The sequence below is a fragment of the Callithrix jacchus genome, chromosome 12 (genome assembly GCF_049354715.1).
Source record: "Callithrix jacchus isolate 240 chromosome 12, calJac240_pri, whole genome shotgun sequence".
NCBI lineage: Eukaryota > Metazoa > Chordata > Mammalia > Primates > Cebidae > Callithrix > Callithrix jacchus.
The window spans coordinates 22,543,129-22,568,331 of NC_133513.1; the positions used below are offsets into that span (position 1 = coordinate 22,543,129).

General features: G+C 41.0%; 2 protein-coding genes across 6 annotated transcripts in view; one reads left to right on the forward strand and one right to left on the reverse strand.

The window, feature by feature from the left end:
- UQCRC2 (ubiquinol-cytochrome c reductase core protein 2) overlaps positions 1-12,959 on the forward strand; it is a 26,326-nt gene extending 13,367 nt beyond the window's left edge. For 2 of the 4 annotated variants that reach the window (XM_054242663.2, XM_054242664.2), the window contains exons 9-15: positions 1,431-1,526; positions 1,822-2,021; positions 2,957-3,037; positions 4,643-4,723; positions 6,905-6,981; positions 11,294-11,447; positions 12,408-12,959. In XM_054242663.2, coding sequence (XP_054098638.1) covers positions 1,431-1,526; positions 1,822-2,021; positions 2,957-3,037; positions 4,643-4,723; positions 6,905-6,981; positions 11,294-11,447; positions 12,408-12,491 — 773 coding nt within the window. In that variant the 3' untranslated portion in view covers positions 12,492-12,959. The remainder of the gene's footprint in view (positions 1-1,430; positions 1,527-1,821; positions 2,022-2,956; positions 3,038-4,642; positions 4,724-6,904; positions 6,982-11,293; positions 11,448-12,407) is intronic. The other 2 variants (XM_002755966.7, XM_078344849.1) reach the window with 1 other exon arrangement.
- Positions 12,403-25,203, reverse strand: part of PDZD9 (PDZ domain containing 9) — an 18,444-nt gene continuing 5,643 nt past the window's right edge. For both annotated transcript variants that reach the window (XM_017978801.4, XM_078344850.1), the window contains 2 exons: positions 18,357-18,546; positions 12,403-13,948 (listed from right to left, as the gene is read on the reverse strand). In XM_017978801.4, coding sequence (XP_017834290.4) covers positions 13,567-13,948; positions 18,357-18,546 — 572 coding nt within the window. In that variant the 3' untranslated portion in view covers positions 12,403-13,566. The remainder of the gene's footprint in view (positions 13,949-18,356; positions 18,547-25,203) is intronic.

Below are 25,203 nucleotides of genomic sequence, written 5' to 3' on the forward strand. Positions count from 1 at the left end.
TCCTACAGAAACATTAGGTAAAGTTTACAAAATAGTTGCATGAGAATATCATTTGTAATGTTTTTTGTTTTGTTTTGCAAATAACAACTTGTGGTGTAATTCACATGCCATAAAATTCACACTTTTGAAGTGTATAGTTCTGCGGCTTTTTAATAGATCCAACTATTACCACTACCTAATTTCAGCTTGTTCATCATCCCCCAAAAGGCCCCATACCCATTAGCAGTCACTCCCCATTCTCATCTTCCCCCTGCTTGTGTGGCATCCACTAATCTTTCTTTTTTCCTTTTTTTTTAAGAGATGGAGATCTCATTCTGTTGCCCAAGAGCTGGAGCACAGTGGCACAATCATAGCTCACTGCCTTGAACTCCTAGGCTCAAGTGATCCTTCCACCTCAGCCTCCTAAATAGCAATAATCAACTTTTGACTATTCTGGACATTTCATATAAATGGAGTCATATGATATGTGGCCTTTTGTAACTGACTTTTCTTACTTTGCATAACATTTTCAAGGTCCATATTGTAGCATGTGTCAATGTCTTATTTCCTTTTATGGCTCAAGAATACTCTGTTACCACATTTTGTATATTGATTGATTGACATTTGGGTTGTTTTCAAAAGGTGGACCTTTTGACTCTTGTAAATATAAACATTCATATGTACAGTTTTCTTAAGACACCTATTTTTAGTTCTTTTGGTAATGCTTAAGAATAGAATTGCCAGGACATATGGTAACTCCGTTTAACCATTTGAGGAACTACCAGACTGTTTTCTAAAGTAGCTGCACCATTTTACATTCCCACAAGCAATGCACAAAGGTTTTAATTTCTCCACATTCTTACCAACACTTATTGTCTGTCTTTCTGATTATGACCATCCTACTGGGTGGGAAGTGGTCATTGTGGTTTTGATTTGTATTTCCCTAATGACAAATGACATTGAATGTATTTTCATGTGCTTTTTGGCCATTTGTATAACTTCTTTGTTTTTTGAAACAGTCTTGCTTTGTCATCCAGGGTGGAGTGCAGTGGCTTAAACCCGGGAGGTGGATATTGTGATGAGCCATGATTGCACCACTGCACTCCAGCCTGGATGACAGAGCAAGACTCTGTCTCAAAAAAAAAAAAAAAAAAAAAAGATAGAAACAATATCAATAGAATGAAACATTTTAGAAATAAAGGAATTGAGGATAATAACTGCACAGAAAAAAATTCTAGATGAATAGTAGTACTAAGCATATAGTAAATAGTTTAGTAATAGTAAACTGTAATTGGGTCTCTTTGGGAGAGTGGCATTATGGCAGGAAGACTCATTGTTTATTTCTGCAATGTTTGGATTTTATAATCATATTTTTAAAACAAGGAAAAAAAATTTACGATTGTGTCTTAGTAATTCTGGTTCTAGCTTTGTTTTTGCTTCTGTTGAAACAGGTGTGAGTCATCCTGTTCTAAAGCAAGTTGCTGAACAGTTTCTCAACATGAGAGGTGGACTTGGTTTATCTGGTGCCAAGGCCAAGTACCGTGGAGGTAAGCATTTCATTCTATTAGGGTTAATTTATCAGAAGGGTGTTTCCCCACTAGAATAACATGTTGAGGTGGAATAGGCCTGAATGTTTACTGCTAAACAGTCTCAGTGTAGAATGGATGGCTTGATGTTGTATTTTAAGCATACATTTTGTGTATTTGGGGATAGGATGGCATGGGGAAAGCACAGAGCCACAGAAAAGGCTAGTGGGTTAATACTATGTTGTAGGAAATACTGAAGAATGAAACCAGTGGTGAACAAGCCATTTTCTTCGCTCTGTCCTTAACATGGCCCCAGGCGAAATCCGAGAACAGAATGGGGACAGTCTTGTCCATGCCGCTCTTGTAGCAGAAAGTGCTGCCGCGGGAAGTGCAGAGGCAAATGCATTTAGTGTTCTTCAGCATGTCCTCGGTGCTGGGCCACATATCAAGAGGGGCAGCAACACCACCAGCCATCTGCACCAGGCTGTTACCAAGGCAACTCACCAGCCATTCGATGTGAGTCTGAACGGTTGCTTTTGCTTTCAAAGGTTCAGTATTTAAAATGTAATTCTCATAATCTACTCTTAAAATGTAAGACAAATACACAGAAAATCTTTGTACAATTGAAGAGATAGCCAAGCTTGAGATTTTAGTATTTTTGAGGGTCTATCAAAAATGCACTGGCTTTTCTACTTTGTCTCTTACTTGCCATTAATAATATAGAAAGAGGAATTGAATGCTTAGAAGTAAAGGGAATTCACACATCTTTAGAATAAAGTTGTAGATATTAAATTCCCTTTAGAATAAAGTTGTAGATATTAAACTTTCCCTTAGATTCTAACTAGTCTTTTTGTCTAGATTTTTTTCTGTCCCCTACTGTTCTTGTGGCTACTTCCTGAATCTCAGTGTTCTTTGTTTTCCAACCAAGTGGCCAAGCCGAACACCAAGAAATCGTTTACATACTCACTCCTTCAGCTTGAGATTAAATTTAAAAAGAAAAATGAGAGGCTGGGCATGGTGGCTCATGACTGTAATCACAGCACTCTGGGAGTCCGAGGTGGGCAGATCACTTGAGATCAGGAGTTTGAGGCCAGCCTGGCCAACATGGTGAAATCCCCATCTCTACTTAAAAAAAATACAAAAATTAGCCAGGCCTGGTGGCAGGCACCTGTAATCCCAGCTACTCAGGAGGCTGAGGTAGGAGAATTGCTTAAACCTGGTAGGCGGAGGTTGCAGTGAGTCGAGATCACATCACTGTACACCAGCCTGGGGGATGACAGATCGAGACTCTGTCTCGATCTATAGATAGATTGGTAGAAACAGAAGGCACCTTTTTATGACAAAGAAGTACTGATGCTTTCAAAATAATGATATTGGAACAAGGATAATGTAAAATGTCAGTGAACAAAGTTTTTGTTTTTCTGAGATGGAGTTTTGCTCTTGTTGCCTAGACTAGAGTGCCTGACGTGATCTCGGCTTACTGCAACCTCCGCCTACCAGGTTCAAGCGGTTCTCCTGCCTCAGCCTCCCAAGTAACTGAGATTACAGGCGTGTGCCATCGTGCCTGGCTAATTTTGTATTTTTAGTAGAGATGGGGTTTCATCATGTTGGTCAGGCTGGTCTTGAACTCCCAGCCTCAGGTGATCTGCCCACCTTGGCCTCCCAAAGTGTTGGGATTACAGGTTTGAGCCACTGAACTCAGCCGCAAGGTATTATTTAATTAGTAAGCATTGTTTGCCCAATGTAATATCCTACATGACCTCCAGTAGTACGCCTGTAAAAGGTGACAGATGGACTAAGTTGTCAGATTGAGCATTGTTTATGATCATAGTTGTTACAGCACATGGCAAATGTTGATTTACGCTTCAGTAAGTGTTTGGCCATTTGACACTTAACAGTGGAAATTAAAATCTTTTTGTTCTTATTCCTTTATTTAATACTTGAAGTGGTAGTTTTTGAACTTTTTTTTTCATTCAGCAGAGTGGCCTTTGTTCCCATATGATTTTCCACCTGCAATGCACAGCATGAAAGTTGCAGCTTTTAAAGAAATTTTAAAAGACTTGACTGTGAAGCCCTTTGAATCTTCTGTACAGAGCCTTGGGGTTCCCTGGAGCACAGTTCAAAAGCCATTAGCTTAAGTTAGTCCTAAATTAAAATTTTGCTGCTGCTTTTTACATTCCCTCCAGATTTTGTTTCTCTTTGTTCATCGTCAGCTCTGTTTTCTTCACGCTTCTTTTCAACACTGAATGTTAGTGATGGCTTTGTGTGGCTGGAGTTTAATCCTAATCCAATGAAGTAATTTAATAGAAATTCCTACTTGAGAACTTGGTCAGAAATTAAGAGTATAAATAGGGTGGTCTCAGAATTATAATGAAAGATCTTGAAGTCCATTCTTATGCTTTACATGGACTGACCCAATGTTTCTCAAAATTTAAGGTACGTAATAATCACCTGAACACTTATTAAAAGTCTGGGCTCCCAGGGATCTGAGTCAGTAGGTCCATTTCAGGAATCTGAAAGTTCGTATTTTTAATAAGAACTTAGGTAGTTTTTGTTTAAATGGTTCACATAAACACTGTAAATCAGGTTCACCCTAGGGAGCTAAAAGCTCTGCTCAGACTCGATAGCAATTTCCCTGTTATTCAGAGGCTAAACCCTTGCTACCTGGATAATAACCACTAAGCAGAATTTTTTTTTTTTTTTTTTGCAACCTCCAGTTCCAGTCTTTTTGACTGGCTTATATAAGAGAAGTGAAAGTAAATTGGTGAAAAAGTCCCCACCGACAGCAGAGAGAAGAAACCGGTCTGCCTTATGCAAAAGCCCATCTATATTATAATAATGTTTGCAGATTAATGTTTGCATTAACCTTTAATCATCCAAAGAAGATTAAAAAATACCCAGCATAAAGGAAAGCGAGCAGTCATTTAGAAAGATTTAAATGAAAAAACAAAGCTGTGACAGTTCTGAAAGAGGTAACCTATATACAGAATACTTCAGTTCTGTACAGAACCTGTTAAGTAAAATATTAATCTATTTTGGTTATACTGTGAAGGTCCAAGTTTTTTCTAGGCAACCTTAGAGAAATTGTGCTGTTTTACCTGGTGACTATTATATAGTAAAGTCTCATTATATTTCAGGTTTCTGCATTTAATGCCAGTTACTCAGATTCTGGACTCTTTGGGATTTATACTATCTCCCAGGCCACAGCTGCTGGAGATGTAAGTTGCAAACTCACCAAACTTGTTTCATAAACAAGTGTTTCTCCCCCCACCATGAACATGTTTTTAGTTAAAATATGGAATGTTTGAATGCAATGCAATGACTTATCGGAACTCTGTATATTATGATATCATTGAAGCATTATCTGCTGTAGGGAAATTTACACATGTATACTAATGCCTCTAGGAAAGAGGAGAGAGTTGCCTCCTTCATATTTTGGTTCTGGTTGGATAAGTTGCATTGCCTCGGCTCTGAGACATATAAATTGAGAACCCAGGAGAGGGAAAGGCTACGATGTTTATTTGCAAGTCTTCAGTATAGAGATTGTGTTGAAAGCAGTGGTGTGTATGAATGATTGTAGGAAAAGAAAACTAAAGCTCAGTTTCTGGGAAACAATACCAACTAAGGAGCAAGTGGCGAAGGAAAATGGCCCAGGTAAACAGAAAGAAAAAGAGAAACTGACACGTTTGAAGGCTAGGAAAGAGAGAATGTTTAACACCATTTTGACCCGTAATGAAATAACATTACTTACCACTGAGAAGTCTGGTAGTCGTAGCAAACTAGGACATCATGGGTGATCTTAACAGTTTTGACTAGAGTAGTGGAAATTAGCTAAAATGTGTAGTGATTAAGGAATGACAAGTAAGAAATGAGAGGTTGGTGTGGGGCTAGTGGAGCTTACATATTCAAGCAGCAAGCTGTTTTAGGAGAGTTTACACTGAGAAATTAAGTCGAAGGAGACATTCATACTAAACAAAAAAGATTGTAGCAGATACTGGAGATAGAAAATTATAAATGATCAAGTCTGAGAAAGGAATATGTGAGATCCATTACACAAGTGGACCTTTTAGCCTTACACACAGGCTAATGTTGGGAGATATTGGGAAGATGGGGAAGTACCTCAGTGAGGCAGGAGGCTAAGTCATGTTTCGACAGAGAAGGGAAGAAAGTTTAAAGAAATACTGAAGTTTGAGACAAACGAATAGTGAGGTACACGAAAAATGGGCGTTTGCTGCAGTGTATGTACATCCTTGACGTCAGCAACCACAAATTCATAGTACAGTCAGTCAGCACTGTCATGTAATTTTTCTTCAATAGCATTCACAAGCTTAATGGAGAAATGGAGGAGGTAGGTACTACGGTTAATCCCAGGTTGGAATCCTGCAAAGTAGGCAGGTCAGAAGTATGAGGAGATAGCAGGGGAGTTGGGAGCATTGGTAAGAGTGATGAAAAGGGTGATTCAGGGATCTAGGCTAAATAGAGAAGTTAAGCCAGAGGGGGCTTAATCAGTTGAAAGACTAGACAAGTCAAGGACTTAGAGATCCTAATAAAATGGAAGAATAAAGATAGTGAGATTAAAGACTGAGGTTGGGATCTTGGAATTGAGCAGAGTTAGACGAGTCTAGGCTATGGTCAAGTCTGAGGTGTGGCTATGGAAATGGGTAGCTAAATGAAGGGGAAAAGGAGGTCCTAGAATTTAGGCGATCAGGGGGAAAACTAAGTAGCAGATTCAGAGTGGTGCCAGCATTGGAATGGAGAAAATCATGACCAGATTTATTTATTCAGCAAATATTTACCAAGTACCCACATCACTGGAGCTTCATTCTTTCTTTCTTTTTTTAAATACCATACAAAGATTCAGATTCCTTCTTGACTCTGGCTTAGCAAGTATGGACAAACCTTACAAATTGGCTGTGTATGAATTACTACTCTCTTATTAGTGAATAGTAAGAGATAGCATTATTAATGGCATGACACTGCGAGAGTCTGGGGAAATTTTAAAGGTGCTTATTCTTTATGGGTGATTAGAAATCCATGTGTTTGCTGGGTGTGGTGGCTCACACCAATAATCTCAACATTTTGGGAGGTTGAGGTGGGAGGATCACTGGAGCCCACACATCTCTACAAAAAAATTTTTAAAATTAGCGAGGCCTGGTAGCGTGCATCTGCAGTCCCAGCTTCTTGGGAGGCTGGGGCAGGAGGCTTGTGTACAGACAGCTGCTTTATGGAACATACGAAGAATAACGAACCCATAGTGATGACAGCATTCCACGTGGACACTGTGCTGTTTGTCTGGAACTAACCTTGTCTGTGTTTTTGGCTCAGTAAAGGAGCATGTCAGTGCTGCAGGAGACTCTGGTACTGACCACAGATGACCAACTTTTACTTACCTGTCCTAGGTTATCAAGGCTGCCTATAATCAAGTAAAAACAATTGCCCAAGGAAACCTTTCCAACACAGATGTCCAAACTGCCAAGTAAGTCTCAGTATTAACTGTGTTTCATGTTTTTGTTATTTGAAAGTTGTATTCTTTTCAGATTATAACAATATAATATATATGCTCCTAAGGACTGAGAAGTACAGAAAAGCATAAAAAGGGAAATATACCCATATCCTACCACCTAAAGATATAATTGTTAACATTTTGGCCAGGCACAGTGGCTCACACCTATAATCCGAGCACTTTTGGAGGCCAGGGCAGGTGGTTCATTTGAGACCAGGACTTTGAGACCAGCCTGGGCAACATAGCCAGACCTCATCTCCGCAAAAATTAGAGAATAGTTGTTAACATTTTTATTGGTTTATTGATCATGCATTTTTAAACATAATTGTTAATACTGTATATACAGATGCTACTTGATTTGCACGGGTTACATCCTGAGAAATCTGAAAATGCATTTAAAACCCTGATAAGCCAGTCATAAAGCCAAACAATCATAAGTCAAACCATCCTAAGTTAATTTAGGGACCATCTGTATACTTTTTTATCCTATTTAAATAGCATACTTTTTATAGAAGTTTGAAAATTACAAATAGACAAAAATGATCTCTGATTCCCTACCAATGATTCTATGTTTCCATTGATTCAAATTACTGAATATTTAAACAATATTCACAGGTGTGTAAAAATACACTTGTGCATTTTCTGCAGTTATAAAGATATCTTTGGGCTTAAAATATTTTTGTATTTCATATTACTTTCTTGGTATAGATTCCCAATTGAGTTAAGAATTATACGCATAACGAAAGGCTCCATGTTAGGGTGAGTGTATGTGTATATGTTTAAATAATATATTTGACCAGGCACAGTTGCTCATACCTATAATCCCAGGACTTTGGGAGGCTGGGGCAGGAGGATCACTTGAGGCCAGGAGTTCAACCAGCCTGGATAATGTGGCAAGACCCTGTCTTTATAAAAAAATATTTAAAACTAGCCAGATGTGGTGGTGTGTGCCTATAGCCCCAGCTACTCAGGAGGCTGAGGAGGGAGGATTGCTTGAGCCCAGGAGTTTGAGGCTACAGTGAACTAAGATCATGCCACTGCACTCCAGCCTGGGCAACAGAGCAAGACCCTGTCTCTTTAAAATAAAAAAAGTATATATTTCTAAGTCACAAATCTAAAGAGATTGTACCAGTTTATAATCACACCACCAGTATATAAGAGTACCTATTCTACAATAGTTTCTTTCTTCATTACTGATTTATACCCCAAAAAGATCTGATTTTGTTTTGTTTGATAAGAAAGACAACTAAAATACATGTCTGCTATTTGGCAGTTTATAAATCCCCACTGTCTAGATTGCTAACAACACCCCTAATTTATTAGTAGTTCAGGGGTTTTCTCTAAAAGAGACAGACTTGGGACAAAGTTAGAGATCAATCTACATTTTTATACAGTAGTTTAAGACATTTAAGTTTGACTCCATTTACTTACGACAATTCAAAATGTGAATCTTGCAACTCCAGTGGTGGTTATGATCATTTAGTATTGCCCACAGAGGAAGCATGACAGGGTGAATTACAACCAAGGGTGGAACAAGCTTTTAGTCATTTCTGTTCCCGTTAGTATTGTTAGTTTTGTTATGCTGAGCACACTACAAAATTGCATCTCTTGTATAAGCACAACACAATTTCTTAAATATTGTATACGTGGAACCAAGAATCGGTAGGATGCAGGGCTGCTTGATTGTACCAGAAACAAAACATTATGAGACTACATTGAAACACTGGATTTACTTAAGAAAAACCTCAATTTTTCTAATTTATTTGAGAAAATATATTTTCTTAATAAGTGTAACACAGTTTTTATAAGGTATGGTAATATGTAGAAAGTAGAATTTTGATTATTAATGTCAAGATGTTTTCTGCCATTTTGATGGAGTTGATACTTGTTCTTGTAGGTTCTTAGTCTTCCTATAGTGAAAGAGAGAAAGTGAGGTGTCATTGCTGAAGAAACACACTCATAACCTCTTGGTAGTTGATGGCAGGTAAAATAATGTTTCAGCTAAGCTGACAACATGGTAAAATTGCAGCATTAAATTATAATCATACTTAAACGGAAGTCTTACTTCCATTAAAGGATGATCGTTTTTTTGAGGCTTAAATAACTCGACTATCTTTTCAAACACCATGTCTATAAGGAATCAGTTTCTGGGAGGATTATGAATTGGATTTTTATTTATTTCAAGTGGAGCTTTTGTGCCCATATTTAAGCTGCTGTTGCTTACAAGACCTGTATTATCCCTCCCCACCTGCCTTTTCCATCATGGTCTGTGCTCACTGAGACAAATCTCAGCAAGAGGCAGGAGTTCCTTCACTAATCAAAACCTCACATTAAAATAGTTTTACCTAGATCTAAGTTCTAGTCCAAAATCAAAACGCAGTCTGTGGAGTTTTCAGTATAGTTTTGTACTGACACCTTTTCCAAACCGTAATATAGACAGTACAGTGCTTGGCGAACTGAAGAAATAGAATGGAGACTGTTAGCACTGTTAAGTTGTTAGTTTGCCTCTCTACCAAAAACACATTGAAGAGTTTCGGGGCACATACCTTAAAATTGCCCTGTTTCTAAGAGGAACTGGCTTGACTCTACTTCACCCTTGGTGGAAACAAACGGCCTGAAAGAGGCAGTAGCAGCTGAAGTGGATATCAAAAATAAACAGAAGAAACTATTCAGACACTGCCGAAACCTGCCAAAACTCAAAAGGTAATACAAGTGAAATGATAGTATAAGAAGAAAATAATCATGAGAATCTTCAAACTGTCAAAAGGCATCGAAAGTTATCCTCTGTCCAAGAAGAGAACCCAGTTCATACAAGAAAAAGGCAAAGGAAAAGGTCAAGACTGTGCCCTTTTTAACACTGTGGCCCTAGGTATGGGCCAGTTAGAGTTGTCTGTGGTGACACCAACTCCAGGCCTGACACCCTGCTTTGACAGGGTCTTCAAGACCCCTTTTCTACACACTCTAACAGCCAGAAGGTAGGTTTACAATACATACTGTCCCCAACTTGCCACGGATCAGCTACAATTTTTCAACTTTATTACGGTGCAAAACCATCACAATTTCAGCTTCCAGTCATGTGTCACATAGTGATGGGGATACGTTCCGAGAAATGTGGTGTTAGGTGGTTTCATCACTGTGTAAATTTGATAGTGTACTTACACAAATCTAGATGATATGGCCTACTACACACATAGGCCATATGGTATAGTCTGTTGCTCCTAGGCTACAGACCTGTATAGCATGTACTATAATACTGAATACTGTTGGCAGTTGTAACACAATGGTTAAGTATTTGTGCATCTAAACATAGGAAAGGCACAGTAAACATACAGCACAAAAGTTAAAAATGGTATACCAGTATAGTATATTTCCCATGAATGGAGCTAGCAGGACCGGAAGCTCCTGCTTTCAAGTGAGTCACTGCATGAGTGGTGAGAAATGGGAAGGCCTAGAACATTACTGTACAGTACTATAGATGCTAAACACTGTAAACTTAGGCCACACTCAATTTGTATTTTTAAAATTGCACTATAACATTATGTTGTTATTAATAAGAATTTTTCAGCTCCCTAATAATCTTAATGGACCACCATCATATATGTGGTCCATCATTGACCAAAAATGTCATTATGTAGTGTATGACTATACCTTGAATTTTGATCTTTTCCTAGGCTAGTGATATGTAGTCATAAAGTAATCAACACTTTCTTATAAAATGGGCTTATGTTAGATGATTTTTGCCCAACCACAGGCTATTGTAAATACTCTCAGCACACATGAGATAGGTTGGGCCAAGCTATGGTGTTTGATACGTTAGGTGTATTAAATGTATTTTTTACTGCCATCTCAGTGGATGGCAGCCCTCCCAGCGACAGCAGAGAGATCCTTACTGTGCCAGTGAGCAGGAGAAAGAGCATGCTGTGACTTGCCAGTGACGTGCAGAGGATCCAGATTGCACCACCAGATCCAGAGGCCTTGGGAAACATTAGGGAGCTTTCCAGCTGTCTCACCCAAATCTGTAGGAGCAAATGGACCCTCAAATAGAGGCCAAAGTGGGCCGTCAATTGGGCACTTCGGCAACCCTGAAGAGACTTCTTCCCTTCAGACTTTCTGTTTTAATGTGATGTTCCAGAGCAGGGAGTGGTGTTCTTGGGGAATTCAGGAAGAGGAAGGCATGTCATTACTGCATCTATTAAATAAAGCTTTGATATTCACAGCCCCCCACCACCCAGAGAAAAAAAGAATTGCCTTGCTGTAAAACTGACTTCTGCCTTTTATTGGACAGGAACAAGCTGAAAGCTGGATACCTAATGTCAGTGGAGTCTTCTGAGGGTCTCCTGGAAGAAGTCGGGTCCCAGGCCCTAATTGCTGGTTCTTACGTGCCACCATCCACAGTCCTTCAGCAGATTGATTCAGTGGCTAACGCTGATATCATAAATGTAAGCAAATGAAAACTTACCATTTAACAACAGATAACTTAACCTTAATGATTCAATTTCAGGAAGATGCCTGAGCGTCCATGGGCTGAGTATGATATTCTCATGTTTGGTGCCTGTCTACTTCATGTGGAGGCGGGAGGGCACATGCCCATATGATCCACAGCGAGCTTCCTTGTCAGCTTGGGTGTATGTATCTTCCTCCTTCAAATAAACTACCATTAGGTTAAACCATATTCAACTCAAGAAGAGTCAAATATTGGCAATTTCATATGATCCAACCTAAATAGTGAAGTTTGCTATTTTTCCTCTTCAGTCCTACCAGTATTTTACCATCTAGCACCTTAAGATTTTCTTTACTCTTCTCAGCCTAGACATTCTCCTGTTCTTACTAATTTTTTTTTCCACATATAATACTGTTCCCTACAAGACTGAGCTGTTTCAGGTCAAGGACTATGTCTTGTACTTCTCCTTCTTTGTTCCCTGCTGTGCCTAACAAGCACATGATCCACAGAATCAGTCCAAAGTGGGCTTTTCCCGTTTTCTTTCTTTTTTTTTTTAAGTCTCTGTCACCAAACTGGAGTGCAGTGGCGTGATCTCAGCTTACTGCAACCTCCCCCTCCCAGGTTCAAGCGATTCTCCTGCCTCGGCCTCCAGAGTAGCTGGGGCTACAGGCACACACACAACACCATGCCCAGCTAATTTTTTTTTTTTTTTTTTTTTTGTATTTTTAGTAGACGGGGTTTCACCATGTTGGCCAGGGTGGTCTCAATCTCTTGACCTCGTGATCCACCCACCTCAGCCTCCCAAAATGCTGGGATTATAGGCATGAGCCACGTCACTCAGCCAAGACTCCGTCTCAAAAAAAAAAAAAGTCCTATTCATAAATTCTTGAAATGGCAAATAAGTTTACCTGCTTGATGATACATATTTTTGTTAACTTTGTCTTTTGTTTGTTTAAAGGCGGCAAAGAAGTTTGTTTCTGGCAAAAAGTCGATGGCAGCAAGTGGAAATTTGGGACATACACCTTTTGTTGATGAGTTGTAATACTGAAGCACACATTACAGGAGAGAGCTGAACGTTCTCAGCCCAGAGCAGCAAATACATGAAAGTCAGAAGTCTCTAATATAACATTTGTCTTTTTTCCAGTGAAGTAAAATAAGGCATAAATGCAGGTAATTATCGCCAGCTGACCTAAAGTCAATAAAACATTCTACTTAAGTGTTTATCTTATGTTTTTCTCAATGAATTAATCAACGAGTATTTATTATGTGCTGATATCTTTGTTTTAGATGCTTTAAAGGAGACAGGAATATAATGAGTATAGAAGCGTCAGAAACTATTAAAATTAAGGCTAAGTGGTGGCTACCAGGGTAAACAGTTCCAGATTACTTTTGGTGGCTTTTAAGATAAAAGCATGTTCAAAATTTGTCATTTTGGGTATCAACAGCTAAGTCGTGTGGTTTTTAGCCCTGTTTTGCCTTTTTTGCAATAAAATTATTTCTGAAAATCAAATTTCCTATCAAATCCTATATTCCCATTACTTCATTTTTTATGTCTGATTTATCTTTACTGACAGTTTTGTTTTTCTCTCATCTCCTGTCTCTTATCTGTTACTATCCGGTCTCTTTCAAGTAATTAACTCTCAACTCAACATTTAAAGTAAAAGAAGGGCTAAAAATTGGGGAAAAAATGCTAATGTGAATAACTAGCCAAAGAATATATCTCTTAATTATTTTCATTACAGTACTTGAAGTTTACAAAAACAGAAACTAAATATTTAAAGAAAAACGTGGTGTTTACATAAAGTGACATTCTCTACTGTGTTCAGACATTCTGATACTGGATTTCTATACTGCATTTTCTAAAAATAAATTATTCTCAGAAAGGAGGGTCTTATTCTGAAGAGATTTGTGAGGGCTGCAAGACCCCAGGGAAGTCTTTAGATAACCCTGTTGAAGAATATCTCTAATGGCTTTATAAACGCAGTCAGAAGAGAAGAGAATTGGTGAGTCTGCAGACAGTCCTTGATAAGTATAGCAAACTTTTGCATGGTGAGGCTCAAAACTTGGGTGTCTGCTAGACACATGCTCATATGAACACAGATTTGCTAACCAACGTCTCATTCCAGTTGGGCTTTACCCTTTTCAACTTGGGCACAGTCTTCCAGCCAAAATGCATCTGAGGTAGAGGAAGTAGAGGAGGAAGAGCTTTCATTGTCTTGCTTCACCATTATCCAGTATGGAGAAGGGGCCCTCACTTCTTTCTGGTAGTCTCTGTGAATCATCACATCACAATTAATGTCTTTTCCCACACTAATAATATGGTTCTTATTATTATATCTATGCCAGTCTCTGGAGATGGATATTGGTCTCCTTGCAGGGTAAAGTGGAGTTGACCATGGATATCTATAATATTGAAGTCTTTTATCTAAAACTCCATCTTCATTATCATCACTGCTTGTGAAAGATTCATCTTTTGACAGCTCAGTTTTCTTTGGTGTGCTGAAATGAAAAGAATAGTGAATAAAATAGATTTTTCATGTCTAAACATTTATGGTCCCCTAGCAAGATGCCCTATTACTCGCTTTACAGCTCATAAAAGAAATACAGTTTAGCTTTAGCACTACCTGTATCATTAAAATGTTTCTCTTTCTAAAAGAACATTAAACTATTTTTTAAAATCTTTCCATTTCTAATTGGAAATCACATTCTCCCTTAAATTATTTTACAATACCTTAAAAAGTTTTTCACAGACTTGTACTAGGCTACTGACCAGAATGTTAGGAGGTGTTAAAGAGTAGTTTAATTTCACTGCAGCTAAAGTGACAGGTTCAACCTGGCCGTCTCCTGAGAACTCTGTTCTTGTCACTCACATGGCAATAACACAATATTACTGATAACCAAAGGAGTCAGGATGTCAGGAAATAGTGGGCCTTAAGGATCTTCAACGTGCTAGTCATTTAGTAAGTCTTTGAGTCATTTTTTTTTTAAATGCAGAGGGTCTTGTTCTGTCACCCTTGCTGGTGTGTGGTGGCACAATCATAGCTTACTGCAACCTTGAACTCCTGGGCTCAAGTGACCCTTCAGCCTCAGCTTCCCAAGTAACAGACTACAGGTGTGTGTGCTATATACCACCACACCTGGCTATATACCACCACACCTGGGTTATTTTATTTTATTTTTTGGTAAAAACAGGATCTCCCTATGTTGCCCATGCCTGTCTCAAACTCCTGGCCTCAAGCAGTTTTCACCTTGGCCTCCAAAGTGCTAGGATTACAGGCATGAGCCACCATGCCCAGCCAGGTTTTTGTTTTGTTTGTTGGTTGGTTGGTTGGCTTGGGTTGGGTTGGTTTGGTTTGGTGTTGTAAAGTTGTCCAATTACTGGCTTTCTTAATTGTTAAAACTTGGTGGTGCTTGCCTGCTAGCACCTCCAGGTCTCTGAACTTGCCTAATGCCTACAGTACCTGTGCTTGCTCTAACTTTCCAGAGTGAATGCTGCCACCTGCTTTCCCTCATCCTGCTGCTGTTACCCAGCAGAACCAACACTAGATCTCTGTGATTATAAATCTGTGGTACATTCTGCCCTGCTAAAGGAAGTAGGGTTCTTCCTCACCAACCTGTTAAGACTTACTGGTATTATCAGAATAACCTTGGCAGTCTGCCTGTTATATTTGCTTCCAAGAATTTGAATGGCTTTTCCTAAAGTTTATCTCTTCTAGTACTAAACAGTTGATATTGAGTAACTTTTACTGAGAGCCACTAGTCTTAAATAATGATTTTGTTTAATTTGCCTTCAGACACACCCAGGTCTTCCTGAACAGCACTTGAGTTTTTCTTTTTTAATCCAAGTATTAATAACCTTTTTTTTCTGACTGCAGGGGGAGTCCTTGGCAACTCAAGGACAGGTAAATTGTCATTAGATAATAAAGCCACAAGCCTGCAGAGGTCAGAATTGGCTGGAAACAAACTTTCTATACCACTTGGCCTACCCAGAGTGTTATATGGAGAATTTTCTCCAGGGTGTACCCAGTGCTGTTTTCTCCAGGAAAAGATTATACCAACTTTGTGAAAGCAGCTTTTTCCTTCCCTGTCATTCCTGCCCCTTCCACATAAGTTACTAAAATGCCTTAGCTATGAGTGCTTTGCTTAATTAAGAAAGGGATTCAGAAGGTGCTTGGTATTGTTGTTTGTGGATTTTCGCCTCATACTTAGTTGTGCTGTTTTATCTTTTCGTTCCTTTTGAATGGTCAATCTGCCATCCTTAGAATTTAATATTCTGGATTTCAGAACTCCTCCAGGTAGTGAAAATGCTTAGAACATAATTGTTATGTAATCATATGAGCCCAGGTTTTTAGAGTCATAGCCTCCAGTATAGGCGTTGTTGAGTAGGATTGATTGTGAGTTGTGATCATGCTACTACACTCCAGCCTGGGCAACAGAGGGATACCCTGTCTTAAAAATAAGACTTTTAAAATTAGAAATTAAAAACAAATGAGCCATTGACCACATGAAAGTCCTAGAGCAATTTTAGCAAAACAAGACAGACTCAGTCCCTGCCTTCATGGAGTTCACGGTCTCCCAGGGAACAACTGAGTGAACAACTGATTACACGATTATTTCATTAAAATTTGGATAAAAATGTGAAGGAGCGTGCTGTGAGAGCCTGTGTCAGGTAGACCTGTTTCTAGGAAGACCCCTTGGAGAAAGTACACTGGAGCCTTCAAGGGTGCTACTGAAGAGCAGATCTACAAGCATCTTGTGGAGAAGAGTAAGAACAAAGGCCCTGAGGCAATGAGCAGCAAAAGGCAGAGCTGGAAGCTAAAAGGGGGCTAGAGAAGGATGGGGAAAGCAGTATGAGATGACACTGGAGTGGTATGTAGAGGCCAGCTGAACCCTATAGAGCATTATAGGCCAATGTGAAGATTTTGGCATTTATCCAAGGAACAAAAGGCTTTTTGCAGGAATGTGCCAGGATCAGAGTTACATTATAAAAAATTGCTCTGTGTAGAAAATAAATAGGGGACAAGAGTAGATGCAGGGAGCTGGGCACAGTGGCGCGAGCCCATAATCCCAGCTGCTTGGAAGACTGAGGCAGGAGGATTCTTTGAGCCTGGGAGTACAAGACCAGCCTGGACAAAATTGTAAGACCCCATCTCAAAAAAAAAAAAAATTAATTTGGCTGGGTGCAGTGGCTCACATGTGTAATCCCAGCACTTTTGGGAGGGCTAGGTGGGAGGATCCCTTGAAGCCAGGAGTTCGGGACCAACCTGGGCAACATAGACCCTGTTTCCACTAAAACTCAAAAAAGTTTGGCCAGATATGGTGGCACACACTTATGATCCCAGCTACTCGGGAGGCTGATGGGAAAATTGAGTGAGCCGGGAAGGTTAAGGCTACAGTGAGTTATGAGTCCCACCACTGCACTCCAGGTTGGATGACAGAGTGAGACCCTGTCAAAAAAAGGAAAAATTACTTTTAAAAAGTAAATGAAGAGAGACCAAATGGTGGCTTTGGTGGAATGATCATAGTGGCTAGAGAGAGATTTGGATGAATGTGAGAAGACAGATATCTTAATGTTTGGTGGGAGCAGGAGGAGGGAGATGGAGATATCAACTACAGCCCCTAAATTTCTGGCTTGATTAGAGGAACACTACCCCAGTAAGATGGAGCCATCGTGGGCTGGCTTTTGATTTTGAGCATAATGAGTTTGAGGAGTTTATGGCACATCCAATGGAGATATCAAGTGGGTATTTAAAAACATAAATTTTGCCGGGCGCAGTAGCCCATGCCTGTAATCCAGGCACTTTGGGAGGCTGATGCAGGCAGATTATCTGAGGTCAGGAATTCAAAACCAGCCTGACCGACATGGTAAAACTTCGTCTCTACTAAAAATACAAAAATTAGCTGGGTGTGGTGGCGTGCACCTGTAATCTCAGCTACCCTGGAGGCTGAGGCAGGAGAATCACTTGAACCTGGGAGGTAGAGGTTGCAGTGAGTCAAGATCACACCACTGCACTTCAGCCTGGCGATGAGCCAAATCCCGTGTCCCTCTCCCCGCCGCCCCCCACCAAAAAAAAAAATACAGTTTTGGTGATAATACAATTTGAAAGTAATTAGCATGTGAATAGTCATAGAAACCAGGGGCATCAATGAAATTGCCTAGGAGAAAGGACACCAAGAGGAAATGGCCAGAGGTAACAGGAAAATCAGGGGAGTGTGGTGTCACAGAAGCCTGGGAAGTGCTATTTCAAGAAGAGTGTGGATGGAAATTATTAAGTGTCTAATGCTGCTCAGAAGCCAAGCAAGATGAAGACGGAAGAGTCTTCTGGGATCAGAAGTGTGAAGGCTATGGGTGGCTATGAAAAAAGGACTCAGCCAAGGGATGAAAGCAAAGCCTAGACAAGTGGGTTGAGGAGTGTCTGGGAAGTGGCGTCTCTCGAGGAAAGCGAGGTGTCTAATACAGCTTTCAGCAAGTTGGGAGGGGATGCAAGAGACTCCAGTGGCTGGAGAGGGCAGGGAGAGGAGAGGGGACTGAAGATAGAATTTGTTAGGAGAAATTTTAAAAGGCTTAGATGTTACTGGGAAGGACCCAGAGAAAAAGTTGAATATGCAGAAGAAAATCAGATTCACAAGATGCGTTTTAAGGACTGACTTGCAGGTAGGCATGGGGACAGAGTTCCCAACAGATGACTTTTTTTTTAACTCCAAGTTGACTTTATCATGCTTTGTCATATTAGAGCCTACAGGTTGTCCTTTCCAAAAACCAGAAACTCAGGAAATAGCTCTGACAGTGTCACCAGTCCTGTCATGATTCTTATCATTTGATAATTGTCACATTAAACCATCTATGCCTCACAGGCCCTGGGATTCTTTGTATTATAACAAAGAGTTCCTAAAAGGAACCATTTACCTTGTTACTGGGAATTTGGCCTCAGGGATTAAATCATATATTTCTTGCCATTCTTCAGGAATGTCAATAAAATCTCGGTAAACCTTGATTTGTAGCACTGTTCCAATGGTGATATGTTGCAAAAGCTGTAAAAATTCTCGAAGAGTATATCCTAACACATTGGCATGGCCAACACTAATCAGAACATCACCTGAAGAGGGAAAAAATGATATATCAGCATAACTAAGGGGCCATGTTGATTTCTTTATTGTGAGATATTTCATTTTATATTCATATTGTTCAGACTGTTGCTTCTTTTTAAACCAAAACCAGGCTTCAGCCTTTATTTAATAAAGATGTTCATCTTCATGATATGAATGTCCTTTGCATAATGAAGAATGTATGCAAGATGTTTCTTAATAGCAGTGTAATAGTAGGCAGTATATGATGTTTTTGAGACGTTTCTGAAGTTCTTAATGTGACAGAGGTCAAAAAACATTTATAATAGGAATCAGCCTTTAGGATTCTAAAAATAGAGTGGTTTCAAATAAAATGAATGGCTATTAGTAGGAAAGAAAAAACCACTTACAGTAAGTGATGAATAAATGACCTACTTTCTATTATACCTGCCTGGCAATTGCCAGTACCCTCCACAGTTAATGCACCATGTTAAACATAAAGCCTTTCATTTTAATTTTCTACCCTTGTGCAGTATTAGTTGAGCAAATAATTCTGTATAAAACATTGGGTAATTAGGCATGCTTTAACTGTAAGATGTGTATGCAGTGAGTATGTTGGTTTAAAGGGATTTGACAGCTGTTTCCCCACCTCAGTGCAATGCAGGGCAAGAAAAGAGGCAAGATGGTCAATCATGCCGTCTCCGAGTCCCCAGCAGGTGGTAAGAGGACTACATCTTGAGCACTAAGTCCCCAAACCCCCAAATTGGAGGAAGCTAAACAGACCAATTGTTCACTTGATCTGACCTCCCCCATATCCCCACCTCCAGCAGCTAGGTCACGGACCTGTGAGTGAGATCCAGTCACTGGACACTCCCACCTGGGTCACTGAACCTGGAGCAGGAGATGCAGAAGAGTGACAGAAGCTTCCAGTTGCCAAAACAGCTCTTGATTCTCTCACCATTTTCCAAGCCTGCTTCTCCAGCCTTTTGGGCGATTCTGTCAGACTCACAATCCCAAATTCAGTGCATTAACAGAACTGCTTTGTTTTTTGCAATGAGGAACCCTGACTGCTACAAGAGCATTCAGCAAGACTTGAGAAAGGAATACAAAGGATTTGCTTTTTAAGGACCGGCTCACGTTGGGCATAATCTTAAGTCTTCAGATCTTAGTAGCACTGACCTGCTGGGAACCCTCAGTTACCCTCATTCTAAGACAGCTGAAGCCTAACCTCAGAGAAGAAAAGGGTCAAGAAGTGCCTTCTCTGATGCATTCACGGGGCTTCTATCTGGAATTACACTGAACCCAAAAGAAGCCTCCAAGGAATGCCAAGGACAAATGTCCATAGCTCTAGATCCTATCAAAGTTCCTAGAATTCAAAAAAATTAATACTTAGAAGGGTGGAGAAAAACCTTCTACTTTGGTATTAAGCAGTAGCTGGTAATACAATCAACCATGTATCTGACGCTCACTTCAGAATGAAACAAGGCTACCTGCAGCTTGAGCAATATGAAACAGCTGCTGATTGTACTGAGGTTAATTATAATGGCAAAAAAAAAAAAAAAAATCCCTCCCCGGATGAGCTTACTTGCCTAATGTTAAAAGCAGTGTTTATAGCTGAAAGCTATGGTGTGGCATTCTGCTTAATTATGTTGTAAAAGGGTGACTTTTATCAAGAGGGCAGAAGATAAACAGCTTAATTTCCTGACCGTTCTGGCTGTAAACCAAACATGTCAGCATGTGAATGTGATTACTCCAGCAATAGATATTAACATTGCCCTTCATACAGAAACACCAATTTGGTATTTATGAATGCCAACCTCATTACATATTTTTTTCCTGTTTTAATGGGCTATAGGAGTGACATTATATAAACTTTATCTTGATTACCTATATTAAATCAACTTTGCAGCAGCCAAGCCACTACTGAAAAATAGATTTTATTTATTTTTTCATCTCTCCAAACTAGGCTGGAAGCTCCATAAGTTCCTCATGGCTAGGGACCACATCTGTTTGGTTGACCACTACACCCCCAGTGCCCTGCTGGTTGTCTGCATATACCAGGCCGTCAGGAAATGCTTAGGGAGTAGCCAGTCCATGATTTGTATTTGCTGTTGAAGCTACATTTTTTTTTTTTTTTTTTTTTTTTGTTTGAGGCAGGGTCTCACTTTGTCACCCAGGCTGGAGGGCAGGGATGCAAATACAGCTCAAACAACCCTCCCGCCTCAGCCCCTGGAAGAGCTGGGACTACAAGCTCAGACGCCCACCATGTTCAGCTAGTTTTTATATTTTTTATTGAAATGGGGTTTTGTCAGGTTTCCCCCACTGGTCTTGAACTCCTGAGCTCAATTTGCCCGCCTCAGCTTCCCAAAGTGCTGAGATGCCAGGTGTGTGCTACCGTGCCCAGCCTACATTAATTAAATTTTATTATTATTATTTGAGATGGAGTCTTGCTCTGCCACCCAGGCTGGAGTGCAGTGACATGATCTTGGCTCACTGCAACCTCCGCCTCCCGTGTTCAAGCAACTCTCTGCCTCAGCCTCCTGAGTAGCTGGGATTACAGGCACCCGCCACCACGCCCAGCTAATTTTTTTTATACTTTTTCGTAGAGATGGGGTTTCACCATGTTGCCCAGTTGGTCTCCAACTCCTGGACTCAAGTGATCCACTTGCCTCAGCCTCCCAAAGTGCTGGGATTACAGGCGTGAGCCACCGTGCCCAGCCAATTCCTTAAGATTTTAAATATCGGAGTCTGTTAAGGCCATACTGGCCGAAAGGAACTTAAGCCAGAATAAACTAACAGTCAACTAAATTAGGAAATCAACGTGAAGGAGAGAAATTTCAGCAAATAGATGAGAGATAATGGGGCTGGGAGGAAATGGGGTCAGAGAAACATCATGTTTCTACAATTATCATCTCCCAAGATCTCATCATCGTCTAAAACCACTGAATGACAGACTTTGAAGCCTAGACAGATGCTGAGGAGAACTGGCAGGTTTGTCACAAAGGTTTGGAGCTCTGGACTTCCTCTGTATTAAAATCTCATTTCTAGTTGTTAGGCAATTGGCTAGAAAGGAATGGGTTTTCTAGACAGACATGAGTTCAAATCCCGGCTCTGAACACAGACTTAGTTGTATAACTAAAATGAACAAGTTGCTGGGCACGGTGGCTCACGCCTGTAATCCCAGCACTTTGGGAGGCCGAGGCGGGTGGATCACGAGGTCAAGAGATCGAGACCATCCTGGTCAACATGGTAAAACCCCGTCTCTACTAAAAATATAAAAAATTAGCTGGGCATGGTGGTGCGTGCCTGTAGTCCGAGCTACTCAGGAGGCTGAGGGAGGAGAATTGCCTGAACCCAGGAGGCGGAGGTTGCGGTGAGCTGAGATCGTGCCATTGCACTCCAGCCTGGGTAACGAGCGAAACTCCGTCTCAAAAAAATAAAAATAAAAATAAAAATAAAATGAACAAGTTATTTCATCTAATTCTCTGTATTTCATTATCTACATTTCAGTAGTGTTGCAAACATTAAATTAGATAATAGATGTGGGGCCAGGTGAGGTGACTCATGCCTGTAATCCCAGCACTTTGGGAGGCTGAGGCAGGCGGATCACTTGAGCCCAGGGGTTTGAGGCTGCAGTGAGCTACGATTGTGCCACTGCACTCCTGCCCTCCAGTCTGTGTGACAGAGTGAGACCCTGACTCTTATAAAGTTAAAATTAGAATTAAAATTGGAGTTAAAAAAGATAATAGATGGGGAAATATCTCCCACAATGCCTGGGACAAATGCTCACTTACTATTTATTAAGCAAAGACACAACAAATGAGCCACTACCGTGGGAGTGATGGTTAATATTGTCAACTTGATTGGATTGAAGGATGCAAAGTATTGTTTCTGGGTGTGTCTGTGAGGGTGTTGCTAGAAAAGGTTAACATTTGAGTCAATGGACCTGGAAAGGCAGACCCAACCTTCAGTTTGGGTGGGCACCATCCAATCAGCTGCCAGCAAGGCCAGAAAAGCAGGTGGAAAAAGGTGGAATGAGCAGACTTGCTGAGTCTTCCAGCCTTCATCTTTCTCCTGTGCTGGATGCATCCTGCTCTCAAACATCCAAAGTTCTTTGGCTTTTGGACTCTTGGACTTACACCAGTGGTTTGCCAGGGGCTCTCGGGCCTTCAGCCGCAGACTGAACGCTACCCTGCTGACTTCTCTACTTTGGAGGCTTTGGGACTTGGACTATTGGTTTCCCTGCTCTTCAGCTTGCAGACGGAGGGGCAGAATGATATGGTGTGGTTCTGTGTCCCCAGCCAAATGTCATGGCCAATGAAATCCCAACATTTTGAGGGAGGGACCTGTAATCCCCACATGTGGTGGGAGGGAGGTGACTGGATCGTGGGGGTGGCTTCCCCCAGGCCATTCTCATGATAGTGAGTGAGTTCTCATTAGAGCTGACAGTTTTATGAGTGTTTGACAGCTCCTCCTTCACACACACACTCTCTCCTGCCGCCTTGTGGATAAGATGTCTGTCTCCCCTTCCAGCATGATTGTAAGTTTCCTGAGGCCTCCCAAGCCATACAGAACTGTGAGTCAATTAAACCTCCTTCATTTGTAAATTATCCAGTCTAGGGTAGTATCTTTATAGCAGTGTGAGAATACACAACTTCAGTAGGTAAGTCCTGGATTTAAAAGATGAAATTCAACACTGCTTCTAACCTCAAAGAGCTCACTAACAATAGCCCTGCCATGAGATTCTGTTGCCCGCCTAAAAGTGTACTCCTGTCCCACTGTAGCACCCTGGAGTATGCACTCAGATCATCACCCAGCATCTGTCACCTGACCATGGAGAAGCTGAGAAGCAGCAGAGAAGTCCATGGGACCTGTCCTGGAGTTCTTTTGATCTGGTAAGTCCAAAACTCTCCACCTGCCATTTGTTCTCCACCATCAAGTAGTGATGTGTGGGGAAAATGCTTTGGAAATTACAGTAGGGTAAACTGTTTGGTGAAATCATTATGTATCTGCTTTCTTCTTTAATCCATTGCTTGGAACCCTTAGCTGCAAAGTAGAATCACCTGAGGAGCTTTTAAAACATAAACTGCCCTGTCCCAGTACAAGAACGATCAAATCAAAACCTCTAGGGAGATAGGGCCCAGGCATCTTAGTTTTAAAAGTTCCCCAGGGGATTCTAATAGGTAACCAGAGTTGCAAACCAGTAGCTTAATCCACTGGGACCCCCATTGCCAATATTTCTATAGCACTTCAGTTTTAAATGCACTTTCACAAAAATTAGTTCATCATGCTGGCCTCAATGGCTCATGTCTGTAATCCCAGCACTTTTGGAGGCCACATGGGAGGATTGCTTGAGACCAGGAGTTTGAAACCAGCCGGGACAACATAATGAGACACCACCCACCCACCACCTCCACTGCCCACATCTACTAAAAAAAATTAGCTGGGCATGGTGGTGCACACCTGATTCCCAGCTACTCAGGAGGCTGAAGCAGGAAGATCACCGAGCCAAGGAGTTTAAGGCCACAGTGAGCCATCATCAAGACACTGAACTCCAGCATGGGTGACAGAGTGATACCCCATCTATCAAACAAACACACATGATTTCATCAAATCTTAGCAGTGTCTAACAAGCACAGGATTATCCCAATTCAAAGATGAGGTAACTGAGGCCTGAAAGGTTAAGTGGCTTTGCCCAGAGTCACAGAACTAGTAAGTGTCAGACCCTAGGCCTGAATCAGGACAGCTAACACGAAACGTTTTTTCTGTCTCACCACTGTGCTGGCCTGTTCTGCCTCCCCAACTTGTGAGCACAGCATTAGGCCCAGGCCAGGCACTGGGAAAACAGAACTGCATGGAAAATTCATTCACCCAAAGACATGAGGAGCAGGTTAGAATTGGTAAAGCCCTTGGGCACTGGAGTCTGACAGAGAGGGTTCAACTCGGAGTGGCCATGGGCAAGTTACTAAATACCTGATTCCTTGTCTGCAAGGTAGTTTCATATAGAATCTAGCTCAGGGGTTGTGAGAGTGAAATGAGATCATGCAGCTAAGGGTAGCAATGCTTCATACCGCCTGTGAAAGAAAATACCTTTATGCACCGAGAGCCGGAGCTCCGGAGTAACATGGTCCCTATGTTTGAATCCTCACTTAGGAGAAACAGGTGACCTGGACAAGGAACTCAATCTCACTGAGCCTCATTAAGTAAATTTAATGTTATTATTTTCTTAGAAATAGGGTCTCACTCTGTTACCCAGGTTGGTGTGCAGTGGCACAATCGTAGCTCACTGCAGCCTCAGCCTCCCACACTCAAGTGATCCTCCCACCTCAGCCTCCCGAGTAGCTAGGATTACAGGCATGCACCACCATGCTGGGCTACTTCTGTTTTGTTGTAGAAATGGTGATATGGTTTGGATTTGTGTCCCCACCCAAATCTCATGTTGAACTATGGTCCCCAGTGTTGGAGGAGGAGTCTGGGGGGAGGTGATTGGATCAACAGGGGCAGATTTTCTCCTTGCTGTTCTCATGACAGTGAGTTCTCATGAGATCTGGTTGTTTAAATGTGTGTAGCACCTCCCTCTGCTCTCTCTTCCTCCTGCTCCAACCATGTAAGATGTGCCTCCTTCCTCTTCACCCTCTGCCACGATTGTAAGTTTCCTGAGGCCTCCCCCGCCATGCTTCCTGTACAGC